At 45.1% G+C, this 16266-nt stretch overlaps 1 protein-coding gene and 1 long non-coding RNA gene across 2 annotated transcripts in view; one reads left to right on the top strand and one right to left on the bottom strand.

Moving 5' to 3' along the window:
* Nucleotides 1–16266, top strand: part of DNAAF8 (dynein axonemal assembly factor 8) — an 89210-nt gene that overhangs the window by 12886 nt on the left and 60058 nt on the right. Inside the window, exons 10-11 of the mRNA XM_058422629.1 lie at nt 1173–1332; nt 14373–14564. Coding sequence (XP_058278612.1) covers nt 1173–1332; nt 14373–14564 — 352 coding nt within the window. The remainder of the gene's footprint in view (nt 1–1172; nt 1333–14372; nt 14565–16266) is intronic.
* On the bottom strand, nt 10404–13086 carry LOC120759855 (uncharacterized). The gene is made up of 4 exons (XR_005703236.1): nt 12986–13086; nt 12195–12270; nt 11233–11428; nt 10404–11113 (listed from the first exon to the last, which is right to left on the bottom strand). It is a non-coding gene; the product is annotated as an uncharacterized LOC120759855 (long non-coding RNA).

Genomic DNA, 16266 nt, shown 5'->3' with positions numbered 1-16266 from the left:
AATTTTTTTCTTCCAAACAAAGGAATTCGGAAGCAAATTCTGTTTTGCCAACAAGAAAAGTGCAAGATCTTGGAGTTACAGATTACACCTGTGAAGAATATCACAGGAATATCTTGGAAAGCTTTAAACAATAGAAATAAGAGTTATATCAATTGAGGAAATTGCAGAATTATTTGGGCCTCTGCCTCCCTGGGCTTAGTTAAATGTAGTGTGTTCTGCAGAAGGTCTCATTTCAAAGTGAAATCAGGTGGTTGCCTTGTGCACCTGCCCAACTGTTTGGGAGAGCTCCATTACGCTGCCTTTTCAAAGGTTATATCCTGCTATTTTCAGAGTGAAATTTAACATTCTGACTTTGACATATGAGCCCTGGAAAGATTCAGGATCTGCCTGCTCTGGAGACTATTACTGTGTCAGAGTTAAACACTTGCCTGCCCTGCCACTTAGACACCTCAGCTCCTGTGTACCTGCTTTGAAAAGCAGATGGTTGGTCGCAGGGTTTTTTCCCTCTGGAATTCCTGACATTAAGCTCATTGCTTCCATCAGGAATGCTAAACTCCATTTTGATTACCTGTTAGAGATGGCAGCCCATGGCCAGGCAAGAATGTGGGTTATTTACTGTCTGAGTGATAACTCAGTGGTTTTAACTGATTTTAGTTTTCTCTCTTGCTATTCTAATTATTGTTGGGGCACCTGGGGCTGGGGGAATTCAGAAGAAATTGAACTTAGTGTTTGCCGTGGAAATGGCAGATGAAATCCAGATGTAGCAAGATGGGAAGTCTTGGGGTCAGGGGAACTTTGTCGTATCCCATAGCAGATAGGAAAGGAAATGGGTTTAGACTGGGAATCTTGGTGTGGAGATGGGGAGTGACACGTCACAAACACATCTCTGCTTAAAGGAGTTTTCATCTCCACATAGATCATCGCCACTTATCAGAAGTTTGATCACTGCTGCTTTTCTTTGAGGTTATTTCTTCTTAGAGGGATTATTTCATCCACTGACAAGTTCTTGTGTCCCCCACAAACACCAGAATTGCTTTCTAAATCTATTTTAGCCTTTCATGTCATGATTTCCCCTCAAGTGTGAGGTGTAAATACAAGAAAAAAAGAAGTGCAACCAGATGAACGCGGGGCCTTTTTTGCCAAGTGAAAAACTTAATCTGTGTGTTTTTCAGGAGAGAAGGATGTGCAAGAGAGCTCTCCCAAAAGGAAGAGGAGATGAAGGAGAGGCAGAGGAGATGCAGATTGCAGGAGCAGCTGGAGCGGTGGCAGCCTCTGCGCTCGGTGTGTGGGGAGCAGCCCATGGCAGAGAACACCCCGCTCCTGTTCCACATGGTCAGTGCCTCCCTGCCGCGGGCAGCTGGGAGCAAAAGGTCATTTGGGTTGCATTGTTTCAAATCTGTTATGGACCACCATTAGCTGAGGAGAGGAGCAGCCCTACGGCTCTTCTCTCACGCTAAAGGTGAAGAATTCCCCACTTTCCTGTGCAGGGAGAGTTCCCCAAGCAGCTGCCCTCCAGTTCTGACCTGTCAGAGCTTGCTGGGTTCAGTGGCCTGAGTGTCATCTACTTCAGAGCAGCCAGAGTCTCCCGCATGAGTTTTCATAACTTTTCCTAAAAAAGTGAAGTATTTTTATTGTCTCTGCTGAGTCCTGCCTTCTTGTCTGCCCCCAGCAGCTTTATAGTTCACTTTTGTGGATTGGTTTTGAGGATTGTGGGTTTAATCATAGGTTTTACTCCTGATTAAGGGGTTATGAAATGATCCTGATTTTAGCCAAAGCCTAACTATGGCTTGGAGGACAGGGCTGCTGTTACTCCTCAGATTTATCTCTGTCCCTGCCCTTAGCAGGGGGGTTGGAATGAGCTGAGCTTTAGGATCACTCCCAACCCAACCCATTCCATGATTCTGTGACAAGCAGTCCTGCTTCATCCGTGCACTGATTTTTGCTGATCACACGGCCAGGTGAGAAGGTCAGAGGAGGTGAGAAACTGCAGAACCACCCTGAATCCACCATAATGATTTATTTGGGCTAATGACAATAACAAAGCTCTTTTGTCAGTACAAAAATTGAAAGGCTTCACAGCCCTAGATTTGGGGCTGGGACATTCAGATTTGTTTTGTAAATTGATTGCTTTGGTTGTGGAAATTTGAAAGCTCATTTTATTTAGCACTGGATTAGTCAGTGAGGAGGAGTAAAGGACTAAAAAGCTCCCAGCTGAGTTTCCCTTTGCCAGCCTGCTTTGACAAGGACAGCACAGTGCCCAGAGCTCTGCTTTGGAGTGTAAAGGTTGTGGATCCTTTGGATCTGCTCCTGGCTGCTGGCAAGTACCACCCAGTTCCAGTTAGCCCTTATTAAGATGCAGACACTCCCTTGCTCCTCAGAAATCCACGTGGGCCTTGCTCTCTCCTTCCTGACAATGCACCAGGCAATGCAGAATTACTGTGTTTGGTCATTTCCCATATTTGCTGTGCTGATGCCAAAGAAATGAGGATGGGCTCGGTGATGTGCTTTGTCTGGAGCAGAGCTCAGGGTGGATGTGTGCTGGAACTGGAGATGTAAATATTCCCCTAAGGGATGGGATGTTCCAGTTGTGGCAGCAGGGACAGGGGCATTTCTCACCAGCCCAGGCTCCTGCTGCCTGTGCAAGCTGCTCCCAGGGCCCAGAAAGAGGGAAGGGGACTCGTTACACAGTGACAGGACAAGGGACAGCAGGTTTAACCAGAGGGCAGGGTTCAGGTGGCATTTTGGGGACAAATCCTTCCCTGGGAGGGTGCTGAGGCCCTGGCACAGGGTGCCCAGAGAAGCTGCCCCTGGATCCCTGGCAGCGTCCAAGGCCAGGCTGGAGCAGCCTGGGACAGTGGAAGGTGTCCCTGCCCATGGCAGGGGGTGGGATGGGATGATCTTTATGGTCCTTCTCACCCACACCATTCCATGATCCCAAACTGAGTGCCAGCCAGCTCCAGGGGAACCTGCCCGACCTCCCAAGGCACTGATGGTAAAAGCAAATCAGCACAACCCATAATAACCATGTTATCTGGGCAACTCTGCTCTTAGTTGTTATTCAGAAATATTCATTATTAAAATGAAGACTAAATAATGTATCAACATAATCTATCAAATACAACACTCCTTTATAAGATTACTTGAAACCCACTTTGATAGCAGCATTTTTATCCCTTTGAGTTTGAGCAGGGTTTTCTTTTCTTTCTTTTTTTATGAACACAGACAGAAAAACTTGACTGTTTTGACATTTAAAACTAAAAGCCCCTGTAATTTGGCAGCTATGTGTCAGTGAAAATATCTAATATCTATATATAAAAACATAGATTCAAAGAACAAGCCCCAGTGTTTGAGAGAGTAGCACACTTGCAAATTTGTTTTGTAATCCTTTGTTTTGGCAGTGATAGATGTTCAGATCTGGAACACTTGTCATAGTTTCCAGAATTCCTCTGACCATTTATAATGTACATAAATAATTGAATTGAATAATAATCAGAGGAAAAGTTTAGAAACTCTGCAATTACTGCAGCTGAGGTGCTGGGAATGACTGGCAAATGAAATTTAAAAAGCTGCATTAGGGTTACATTAGAGTTCTTGTCTAAAATGTAAAAGCAGATTTAATGTGCTGTCTCCTTTTTCTTAACCCAATTCAGTCAAACTCTGTCCTCAGCTTCACTCTGAGAGATGGGGTTGGGGAGAGGTAACTTGAGAGACTGAGAGTTCGCTTCCAGGGGCAATTCAGCTGCTGAAGAAGGGGCTGAGATCCAGTGGAATTTCAAGACATGCAGGTGCCAATTCCCTGCGAAATCAGTGGGTTCTTGCTAAGAATTCTGCCTGTCAAGTCCATGTCTGTAGGTGTCTGAATACTTGGGCAATCTGGCTCACCTCTTAGTTTAAAAAATAATCCAGGGAAGAACCTGATTTTTTTTTTTAATGCTGTGTTTTGTTTTTGCCTTTTTTCCCCCTTCTCTGTACCACTGAAACTTTTGGTGAACTGTAAGACTGTCATGAGTTGATCTCTTCTGAAATTGGACCCCCTAGCTACATTTTAACCTTTGGATCTCCTTCAGAACTGATGCCAGCACCTGGAGTTCTGTGAAAGCCAGCAGGGTGGTGGTGTGATTTTGCAGTAGGGTCAGGATGAATTAGTAGTTTAGAGGAACAGTACGGGGTTTGTTTCATTATTTGAGCAGTGTTATTGATGAGGGAGGCAGAAGGAACGCTCACAGGATGTAAAGCAGTTAAATGGAGGATGTAAAATGAAATGGGTTTGATCTGCCACTTCATTCATCTTGTTTATTATGATAAGTTACTTAGTGCTGATGTTGTTTTCCTGTCACATTCCCATTAGGTGGGATCCAGATAATGGTGGTAACTTTTGCCAGGCTCAGAGCTGAGTTTTCTGTCAGGAGCAGCACAAGCGGGTTATTCTAAGGATCTCACAGGATCCCAGACTGGTGTGGGTGGGAAGGGACTTTAAATCCCATCCTGATCCTGTCCCACCCCTGCCATGGGCAGGGACACTTTCCACTGTCCCACCCTGGCCTTGGACACTTCCAGGGATCCAGGGGCAGCCTGTGCCAGGGCCTCCCCACCCTAGAGGGAACAATTTCTCCCCAATATCCCACCTAACCCTGCCTCTGGCAGTGGGAAGCCTTTGGGGAAGACAAAGCAGGATCTGCAGGCGAGATCAAGGCAGGGAGGGCAGTGCCACGGTCCCAAAGGAGCAGCAGAGCTGTGAGGGTGAGGGTGGCCAGCTGGCAAACGTGTGGGAATGAGGAAAGTCCAAGATGAAGAGCAGAAAGCCAAGGCAGGGACAGGACCCAGGGACAGCCCAGTGATCACCCAGGGGGTCTGGAGTGATGGAACAGGGCTGAGCTGGAGCCACAAAGTCAGACCAGTCAGTGCAGGTGAGGGAGGTGAGGCCAGGCAGAGGTAGAGCTGCTCTGCAGCTTGTCCGGGACCAAGGGAAATGTCTGTGCCGATAAAGCAGCTCCACAGAGCTCCTTTTCCAGCAGCGCCATGTGAAGTGAAACGCCTGAGCTCGTGTCAGACCCGGCCTTGAGCGCTGCAGCCAAACCCCTGCATGGCCCATCCAGCCCTGGAATTCATTTAACACAGAACAACTGCAATTTAGCTTGCACTCATCTCTTTTATTATTGGGACAAAGTAGGTGCTTTCAGCAGGGCTTCAGCTTGATTCTCCATTTATTGCTCTATCATGATATGGCAGAACAAGATAATGTTGTTGGAGAGCTATTAGGAGCCACCTTGTAACCAGCCCCATATAAACACAGTTTTATCTCCCTTACCCAGCCAGAGTGGTTGGGAAATGAATGTGTTGACTCATACTGTGGCATCTCATTTTTCTTGGCATTCACAATCACTTGGGCTAACCTTGTATCAGTAATTACATTACCATGATCCTCATCTCATTGCAGCTTAGCCTTACAGCTGCCTTACAAAACAAAAACATCCAGGCACAACGGATTCATTCTACCTTAGCAAATAGGTGATGTGGGTACTTTCCTTTCCATCTTGTAAACATGGGCTCCATCACCTTTTTGTCAAAATCAGCAGGTTCTTTATGTTAACACGCCTTGACTCAGCTCTCTGGTGTCAGTGAGAATTCTCAGCCACAAGATGTTCTACTTGCATTGCCACAAAATGACCGATATATTATGGTCAAATCCTTCCTCGCCCTTGTTGGCCTTGTTCTCTCTTTGATCTGATATTTCTTCCAGGGAAAATCCCTGACAAAATCCATATTTACCATTCAGAGTGGTGCTGAAGTGCTGTACGTTCTCCTGCTGGGACAGTTACCCTGCATCAGCACGGTCTGCCTGAAAGTAGGGATTGATTTCCAAAACTTGGAAAAGTATTTTTAGTTCAGTTACTGGCCCCAGAGTTATTTTTAAGTAGGAGGTGCCTTGATCTGCAAATTGTCAGTGAAATGCTTTTGATTCTTTACCTGTCTTCCTTAAATAGGTGCCTGTGATTGCCATTGCTGCTTCACGGGTGTTTTGATCTTTTTAAGGCAATGGTGCTGACATCAGCATTGGAAATTGCCCTTTTCTTCCATTTTTGGGTTGTTCAAGGACGTTGTGGATCCAGGGATCCCAACCCAGCACTTCACCTGCTGGACCAGGGCACTTGGGCACCTCCCCAGCTCCACTGGAGCAGCTCTCATGACTGCACGGAGGTGATGGCCTCAGCACTATTTAAAAATACACCACTTTTATTGCTGGGTGGAAAATACATAAAGGAAAAGGACTGTAAGAAAGTAAAATTAATGTTTCCACTTAAAGAATGGGCAAAGGCCTGATCAACCACTCATAAAGGAATAGGTTTTGTGCCACTTCCTTACAGAAATGCAAATTTAACCCCCAAAATGTGGTGCAGTACGTCTATTTGGAAAAGCTGAGGAAACCTATAAAATCTTTTTCTGATTGTAACGGTTTTGTGACACAGTAGTTGAATTTCTCTATATCTGTATTACTCCAAAGGTGATCCTGGTAGTACAAATCACCTGTGACCAAGTGTTTTCATTGACACTGGGCCAAAGCAACTGCATCTGTGTGAATGTAATTATAACAGCATTTAGCCCTTACTATTATTTTAATATAGCTAAAAAACTCAATTAATTGTAAAAATCACCGAATATTTCCTACACTAATTTTTTTCAGACACCGGAGCTGAGTTTGGGTTTTGCTCGGCTCCAGGTGCTCTCCCTGCCGGGCTGATGCCGAGGTTATGGCCAGCAGTGCTGTGCCCAACAGCCACCAGATGGCCCCTGAATTCCTCCTTTTTTCTTTCTTTTTTTTTTCCTGCCAGGCATTTAATGAGTTCCTGAAACAAGATTAAAATCTCTTGTACTTAATGAACCCGCTGCCTCGACTCAAGAAAGGCTTAAAAATAAACTAAGGCAATTAGAGATGGAGTTAAACTTAGCACACAGAGACAGAAGGCCAAGATTCCTGTTTGTGCCACCAGCCCAGCACACAGCATTTGGAATAGATGGAAGATCCCAAGGAAATGTTTTTCCAGCATGGGTGGCTGGCAGCTGGCACAGAGCCTGTGTTTCTGGCCTCCTCTTCATCTTCCCACATGGTGCCAGGGAAAGCAAATGGGGGGATTTGCTGGCACAGCACTTTGGTGGAGAAGCTGCTTCCTGCTGTTCCTGGCTCCAAATCCCAGGAGCTGAGGCTCAGGGTGGCACAGATCTGACCTAAGGATTTGCCTTAATAGGCAAGCAGAGGGTCTAGGCCTTATGTGTCTGTTATAAACACCTCCCTCCACACAGGAGGAGTTTGCTCTCTGTGTTCCCAGTGTCAGGGATGTTGTGGAAGTGTCCAGGCACTCTTAGGGCAGGCTGTACTTCCCATCCTTGTGGCTCCTCTCCCCAGTTCTGCTCACACCGTCAGAGCAGGTCCAAGAGCCACACAGGAAAGCTGCTTTCATAACCTTTGGCTGCTTTAAGAGGTTTTCCAGCCAAATTGCTGTAGCAATGCTCAGAACCAGGAAATTCACCTGTGCTGAATGCATCAGGATCGCCAAAAAGCCATGGAGAAGCTTCCATGTAAACCTGGAGAGCCACTCCGATGGTTCCCAGGATCTCCCACATTTGTGCTTTTTCCAGCTGTGGAAGGAATTGAAGAACCAGAGCTTTACAAAGCAATGAGATCTTGCAGTGCTCTTTCTCTGACTGCAGTTTGAAAAGGCCCCAGGATAATGGGAGATATTTAATCCTTTATATTCCTCGGCATATCTTGGAAGTGATTAAAATGAGTTTAGGCTTATTCCTCAATACACTCCTGCCCGAGTTTGACAGATGGGAACATTCGTTGCTGTTGCTTAAGGGAAAGTAGTTAATACAAGGAAAAGGAGAAGAGTTTCCAGGATTCCATGCATGAACTTGCTGCCAGTAGAGGTCCTGAATACTCCTCCATTCACATTAGCGGGATGTTAACATTAAACTTGAAGACAATAATGTAAAATATCCATGAGCCGAATTCTATTTCTCATCCTGGAGGGGGCAGGAGGACACAAAAACCATCTCTGGGCTTTTTGTCTCCTCAGGTCCTGCTCTGTGCCAGGCCCTGTGCTGGCAGCAGGAAGAGCTGCCCTGGCTTTGCAGTGGCTCTGAACAAGTGCCAGTCACGTTTAATTACACAGAGAAACAAGCACTTTCTGCCGTGATTCTCTCTCTTGGACTCCAAATAGGATTCCCAACTCCTGGCCTTACCTCAGGGCTGTGATCACCGATGCTATTTGTAGATGAAAGGAGGCTGAACCTGCCTCTGTTTTTCCAGGGGGATGTACAGGCTTGTCTGTTAAAGGAACGGCAGGATTTAAACTGCACTCCTGGTTTCACTCATGCTTTGTTCAGCATTGACTTAGGCTGGGCTCGTGTTCCAAATCTCAGCACACAGGGGGATAAGCTTGGTCACAACTTGTAAACACATTATTCCACAAATACTCATTATGGGGCATTATTCTCAGTGGCAGGGAATGGAATTCAGGGCTTTATCCGAGATTATGGAGTGGAAGAATCGTGCAGTTATTTTTATTTTGCAAACACAGAGCTCTACCCAGCTCTGTGCCAGGCACCTAGAGTTCCCACCAGCTTCAGGGAACACTGTAAGCACTTAGCAGTTCTCAGGATCACAAAGCCCCAAACTCACAGGTCTCAAGGGTTGTCTGGAGGGTGTTTTGTAGCTGCAGAGAAGAGCACAGAGCCTGTGACAAACTGGATACAATCCATTTTAATTGGCAGTCTGTAAAACAAGCCAGTTTAGCTCTGCAGTTTCCTCCCCCAGACCCTTTATTTTCCTTTATTTTCCTTTATTTCTCTGGGGATTTCCATAGATTATCAGGGGAAACACATGAAAAAGATACATTGATGGGAAGAAAAAACAAAGCTTTCCCCAAGTTGTTAAATGTGTGGTGAATCACAGAAGCAATCCCAAACGGTTTGGGTTGGAAGGGACCTTAAAGATTATCGCATTCCAACTCCCTGGGGATCTCCTGGAGTATCCAAGTAGAGCCATTCCCATAGGATTTAAACCCAGCTTGGAGCATGTGCCAAATGCCAGCCTAGATTTCAGATGGAATTGGCTGAGGACCAATTCCATGCTGTGTCCCAGCATTTCCAAGTGACCATGTGCAATTCCCTTCCCTTCGGAAGGTCTGGAGGTCCTGATGCATTTTTTGTGTGAGGCAGGTGGGAATCCTTTGAAGAACAAGTTGTGGAAGATGCAGATAAGAACATGGGGCTGAGCAGCCACAACACCTTTAGGAGCAGGAAAGGGAACAGAGGTTAATTTTGAAAGTTTGTCAATGATCTTACACTCTTCCTCTTCAGAGCGCTTTACAGGGTCTTGATAATTAATCCAGCTAGACAGGGAGCAGGATAAGGAAATATTATCCTCACTTTACAGTTCCACAGAGAAAGACTTCATTTCAGAGCCAGGACCCAGGCACAAATTCCCGATTCCCAATCTTGTGCTCACAAGAAATGTGTAAGTAATTAAACTTCCTTTACTCATTTCAGCTGCTTCTCATTAACCAGGAGTATAAACTCATTAGAGGAGGAACTTTTTGTTACGTGTGCTCGGAACAGCAACACAATGAGGCTGGGAATCCTTCTGAGCCTCTCCAAGTGTTACTGGAGTGTAAACACCAATCATGGAAAAGGCACTTCTCATTTTTAATGATTATGTCTCGGAAAGCAAACAAACTCAAATAAGACTCAGTGTTACTTTGGTTTAAATTTTAATGCACTTCTCAGGTCAGTGTTTAACTGAGCTGAGCCTTTGTCAGAAAATTTTCCCACTTCTAAAAAATAAAGAAGAAATGATATATTAAAATCTGTTTGTTGCCAGCTGTTTGAATGGGTTTTTTGAGTTGGTGAATTTGGACCAAAAATATTTATATCCTGTGTGATCCACAGCATCTCTCTGCTAACAAATCCTGTAACAGATCCTTGCCTCCCATGGAAGAGGGTTTATCTTTGCTAGATGAGCCATTAACTCCAGTGAAGCAGCTGAGAATTCCCTTAGTGCAGTTAAGAGGTTTTATTCTTCATACCCAAGACTATGAATACTAGTCCAGAGCAAGAAAACTTGCAGCAAAGACATTTTCTTTATTATTATATTTTTAACTTAAACTCTCATGATCTGGAGTGCCCTAAGTGAATTGAAAACTATGGAGATCGGAGCAAATGATGCTCCATTACACAGCTCCCTGAATCCCTGCAATCTCCCTTGGCAGAGTTATCTGCTTTGGAGCATCATGATTTCTCCATTTGAGCAATCTGAGGCTCATCCACTTCAGGAATTTCAATACCATCTTGCCCCCATCATGTTTTTCAGATCCATAGCCTCAGCATGATGCTCAGAGAGGCAGCGGTGCCGCAGAGTGACTCTGGTACAGAAATGCATTCACAGAAAGACCATTCAGACCATTAAACATCAACTGTACTCTCCTTTTTGTCAGGAAAAGTCAACTTCCTAATTCCAGAGTGTTCTGCCAGTGGCATGCAGGAGCTGCGGATCCTCCTCTCCTCATTCTCACCCGTTGCTCCCACTTTGCAGTGATAAAGCAGTTTTTTGAGTGGTTTCAGGGTTTATTCCACACTTTAATGTGGAGTCTCAAATCATCTAACAGATGGCATTGTCATCATTTTTCCTTCCCCACAGAATGAAAATGAACAAACACTTGACATTTCCAATATGTCTTCATCTAATGCAAGAATTTTTAGAAGCTGTGGAATAGTGATAATCTGCTTTGCCTTAGATGGCCAGAATTGTTAAATGTGTCCTAAAAATCCTACATTTCCCACCTGGCTATGTGGAAAATAGGGATATAAGCACACAGTCATCATGTTTATGTCTTGTACCACGAGCTCTGTCCACGGCAGAGCAGGAACATGGAACACCAGAGCAGCTGTGGAATGAGAGGGGAAGGTTCGTCAGAGAAATTAGCTCGAGCTGCTCCAGCACTTAGAAATCAGCTCACATTTACAAACCCACAGCAGATGCATCGTTTGGCAAAAGAGTTCTGCAGTCAGTAATTTGCCATTCATCAGGGATTGCCTCTTAAATCTGGGATCCAAGCTAGGGTGCAGATGACATAGGAGGATAAATTTAGACAGGGCTGAAAACAATTATTTTGATTAAACCTCCAGCCAATGAGAGTGGCAGCTTTCCTATTCCTCCCCTTCCCCCTCACTCACCCCTCTGTGGTGAAGGTGGAGGCTGTGTGGGTTTAATTTCTCTTCCTTTTCCCTGCAGGGGATGCTTGGATGGAGCTTTTACTGCTGCAGAATCTGTCCAGTGGAGTAGGGAGGGTATTTGGATGGAACATGCTGCCTTGCTTCCATGTTAGTGTTGGAAAAGGTGCTGGGAGGGAAATATTGAAGTTTTATTTACCTAAGAAGGAGAGAGTGTATCTGTTAAAGTAAAAAATTGTTTTTCCTGGGCCTATCCTGCCACTGGGGCAGCTCCTCAGACTGGGTGAGTTGATTTTGCTGAGAAATCTTAGTGAAGTGGTTGCCTGGCTCCCAAGCTTCTCCTTGGTCATTCCAGCCTCTTACAGCTTTGACATTAATGTTTCCCAGTCTTTGAAATTCTTTGTCCAATCTAACATGGATGTGTAGGAAGAGCAATGCTAACTACTCTTTTAAAAAACATCAACAAAAGCATCATTTAACCACTCTGAGCTATTTCATTAGAAATAAAATTATGTTAATCTTGGCTGGCAATCCTGTGCCCACCAGGCCTTGGCTTGCTGTCATCATAAACAGCTCTGGTTTAAAATAATAATAATATGGGGATAAATTACCACTTTTTAAAATGTGTGTTTAATGAATAGTAGTTTCCTTTGGGATTATCATAGAATCCCAGAATGGTTTGGGCTGGAAGAGACCTCATCCCATCCCACCCCTGCCATGGCAGGGACACCTTCCACTGCCCCAGGCTGCTCCAAGCCCCAGTGTCCAACCCGGCCTTGGGCACTGCCAGGGATCCAGGTGCAGCCACAGCTGCTCTGGGCACCCTGTGCCAGGGCCTGCCCACCCTCCCAGGGAACAATTCCTGCCCAATCTCCCAACAAACCCTCAGCCTAAGGCCACTGTGCCTCTGGGGAAGTTCAGCAGTTGTCACTGCAGGCTGGGTTATGTGGCTGTCCTGAAGTTACCTTGCAATTCCTTTTTCCTCATTTCCCTGGGGTGTGGATTTGGGCAGAGGTCACTCCTTGGCTATTCTTCCTTGCGCTGTTGTTATGTGAGAGTGGAGAGAAAAAAAGGCCAGAGCTGGGGATGGAGGGTGGTTAGGAAACTGAGCTGAAGGGCTGGAATTTGTAATGACATAAAATGTAATTGCAAAACAAAATAGCAAGAATTTGGGAAGAGGAAATTTTATCTTATTTACTCTTTGGTAATTGTTGGCACTTGACTGCAATCAGCTGCAAGCCTATCTCTGAGTGACAGCACAATTCCAGCTAGAGCAACCAAAAATAGCCCAGCATTTGAGTAATTTTAGACTTTTTATAACCTAATACTGTCACAAATAAAAGCCGGTGTAACGTGGGCAAATTGAACTCTCCCCTGCAGACTGGTATAAACTGGGCAGTGCTGTGGGAAGCCATCCCAGAAAGCACCAGTTCTATCTTTCTTCAGTTATTCTTGCCCAGAATTAAACTGGATTAGCTATTTTTTATTCATTAGTCTTAATATTTCAGAAGTTATTCAAGTTCTACACTTAGATTCTTGTTGTGGCGAGGAGGCTGGCAGAGGAAGGAGAGGGAAGGTCCAACTTTTCCCAAAACTTCAGTCAGAAAGAACCTTGACGAGTAAACTTAACTGATTTTGGTCAGAAAACCCACTGAGCTTTCCCCTGCTGCTGGGCCGAGGAAGTTTGGAATAGTTGGAGATTTCCTGCTGAAACATTAATTAGAGAGCCTGTTAATGTCATTAGCTCTTAAATTACCTCCTCTGATTGACCCCGCACCCTTGCTGAGGGAGTAAGGAAGAATCCTTTCTCACACACAGGATCCAGGAGAAGGTCACTTTTCCCTCGTGCTCCCAGAGTTTCTCCCAAGGCCTCTTCCTCAGGGGATTTCAGTGGAGGGATCAAAGCCCTGGGGAGTTCTGTTGGCACCCCAGGACCACAGTAACATTAATTAATACGACTCTGCAGCATCACACATGTTTGCATGGCTGTTTTGTCTTAATTACTAATTGCAATTTTATTTGGTACCAAAACACTGGGTGACACAGTAGAGCTGCTTTCGTTTTATTCCTTATTAAGCCATTTTAAGAAGTTGTCTATTTTGAGGACCAGCACTAAAGTCAAGCTACATTAACTTGTCAAGCGGATTAGTCAGGAAACACCTTTTTGGACACTTTAATTCAGAATTAAGGTGGCTGTAATTGGATTTAGCTTACTCTGCTTTCAGAGTAAATTCAGGTAAATCAAATTAAGGTTCATTCAATGTAGAGGTGTGGGCAGAAATCCTCATTATGGGCTACATGGAGCAACTGAAAACATGAGGCCAGCCTGGATGGGGCTTGGAGCAGCCTGGTCTGGTGGAAGTTGTCCCTGCCTGTGGGAGGGGATGGAAGAAGATGAGTTTTAAAGCCCCTTCCAAGCCAAACCCTTCCATGGTTCTGTGATTGCAGCTATTGAGGAGCAGTACTGGAGAATCTTTGGGATTTTAGGGACTTGCTGGTCAATTTACCAAAGAAATATCAGGGGCAGCAAGTTGAACGTAGATAGGAAGAACAAGGCAGCCAATAATCACAGCTGCAGCTGTGGAAGGACGAAAAGCTGTAAGTACCACACTTCAAGCTGGAAGTGGTGTCTTGAACAGTTCTCTTAAAGGAGAGGGGAATTTGCATCCTAAATAACCAACTATCAATGCTGAAGTAAAGAAAGGAGGTGAGTTCCCTTAACTGTGACATCATCTCTGAAAGGGGGGATGTTAGGTGAAGCAGAAAATAATGAGTTTTCACACTATCAGGCTTGTTTGAAGGCTTTTCAGTGATTAAAAAAACCCCCAAACACTGAGTCTTGAATACAGAATAAATTCAATCACACTTTTCCAGCTGTGACTGTGTAACCTTCCATTCACCAGGCAATGTGTGGCTAAATGAGGGCCCAGGTGACAGCTGTCCAAGAAAACCTGCAGTGCTCAGGCAGGTGTCACTGATGGAGCAACCTGGCTTTTATGGCTCATTCTCTCTCTCTGATAAATGCTCTCTGGGTGTTAAATGCCCCTCCTGTGATGGCAATGAATGTAATTAATTCCTGATGATGAATACAATTCCAAGAATCCAAGTGACTTTCATTTTGTGCTATCTCTTTTTTTTGACAGGAAGCCTCTTTTTTGCCAGCTATCGACACGTTGCCTGGATCGCGCGGAGTGAAAAAGGAGGTGCTGCTGATGACCATTTGGCTGGCAAGTTGTGGCCAAGTGGCCACGGATCAGCTCGAGGAGCAGGTGCCTGACAAGGTGCTGGGAGCAGCCAACATCTACCAGGCCCTGGTGACGTGGCTGCTGTCCCTGGTGAGCGCAGTGACCTGCCACAAAAGGCTCTGGGTGACGAGGGCTGTGTTTGGACCTCCAGTGAATACATAATCACTCTGGAAATCTCCTTTTTACCCTCCCAACAGCTACAAAACAGCGGCTGAACAAAGTGGAAATGATGTTCTAATTCGCCTCAGAGTCTGTAAATCAAAGTCTCGCCCGAGTCAGTGGAGCTGGGTTGTGTCTGTAGTTTATGAAGAAGCGAAAAATTGTTGAGCCGGATTTTCAGTTGTTGAAAGTGACTGCTGGGTGTTGGGCTTTGTCCTTGGTTCCTGGTTTTCACCACTTGCTCTGGATAAGAATAGACCCCTCCTGATAGTCAAGAGTGCTGTTAACAAGTGAGAGGCTGCCTTAATTGTCCTTTGGTTCACGTGTTTTTCTCCTCTAAAGAAACCACCCCATCCTCTCTCCTTCCCATCCATATTACCCTTTTTTTCCCCTAAGGAGAGCAGTGTATTTTTCTTCCCCAATGTATATTTTTCCTTCCCACCCTGCTCAGTGGCCTTATTCTTTTTCCTTAGGAAAGACTCTGGGATACCAATACTGATCCACACAGTCAAGGTAGATTTCACCCTGAGCAGCCAGGCTTTTAAATCACTTAAACACCACTTAAACACAATTAATTGTTAATGATGTTCCTGCTTGCATTAAAACATTGCTAACATTCTTTAGTGTTAGTTCAGTGCTAATGAAAATTGCCACTGGAACAGCCCTGGATCCTGAATTTTCCATTCAGACTCGTTAGCTTGTGACCAGCTGCAGTGTGAGCTCTCTTCCCTTGTGTTGTTCCCATTAAAAAAAGCCCTGAGCTCTGGTTTGTAGCAGTTCTCTCTGAGCCTGAAAAGGTACCTCAGCTTCCAGGGCTGTGTCACTCTGCTGGGAGGAGGGTCAGATGTTCACATGGACTTTGTGCCCAAGAAAAAATGAGGTAAAATCCACCAATTTATTCCACACAGGCTCTGAAATGGCTGTTGGATAGCAATGAAGAAGTTTGCATTCCTTTCACTGAAGGAACTGGAAATGCTGATGTATTTTTAGACCACATTCTCATGTGGTAATCCATGCAATTCCATTGACTGGCTTGTGTAAATCAGTATATCCTTACTGATGCCATTGGAGACGTGCTGGATGCTGCCAGCTGGGAGCAGTGGATGGTGCAGAATTCCCCATGGGAATCCAGTGTTCAGTGAAGGACTTGGTGCTGGTGTTTTGAGTGATCCAGCTGAGCTGTGCAGCAGTTTCAAAATCCAGCCTGGCCCTGTATTAAACCCATGTTTTTAAAGGCTTTTATCTCCCTGTAAATGCTTTGGGGCTATGGATACAGTAAATAGGGACCTAGATAATGCACCTAGAGACTGATGATGGTGTAAACCAGCAGAACAAGACTTGGAGTTTCTGTATCCACCAGAGCCCTGGGAGGGAATTACAGTCCTGTAGCTCAGACTTGCCTTTTTCTCCATCCAGAGCGTGTTCTGGATCAGGTACCTCTGCTTTTCTTTTCTCCTGGCTTTGCTGATTCCCTGTGTCTGGCTTTCCCAGAGCTTTCTGCCCCTTTTCACCAGCTGCCCTGGACATTTTGCAACATCCCAGTGCTTTCCCCGGGTGTTTCAAGTGTTCCTCCTCTCTCTTTTCTAACTTTTAACCAAGATTTTCATGTGTTCTGCTTGTTAACGTGGATTAT

This window comes from Hirundo rustica, chromosome 15, assembly GCF_015227805.2.
Source record: "Hirundo rustica isolate bHirRus1 chromosome 15, bHirRus1.pri.v3, whole genome shotgun sequence".
Taxonomy (NCBI): Eukaryota; Metazoa; Chordata; class Aves; order Passeriformes; family Hirundinidae; genus Hirundo; species Hirundo rustica.
Note: the sequence above shows the minus strand (reverse complement) of the source record. Positions and strands in the feature narration are given on the sequence as shown.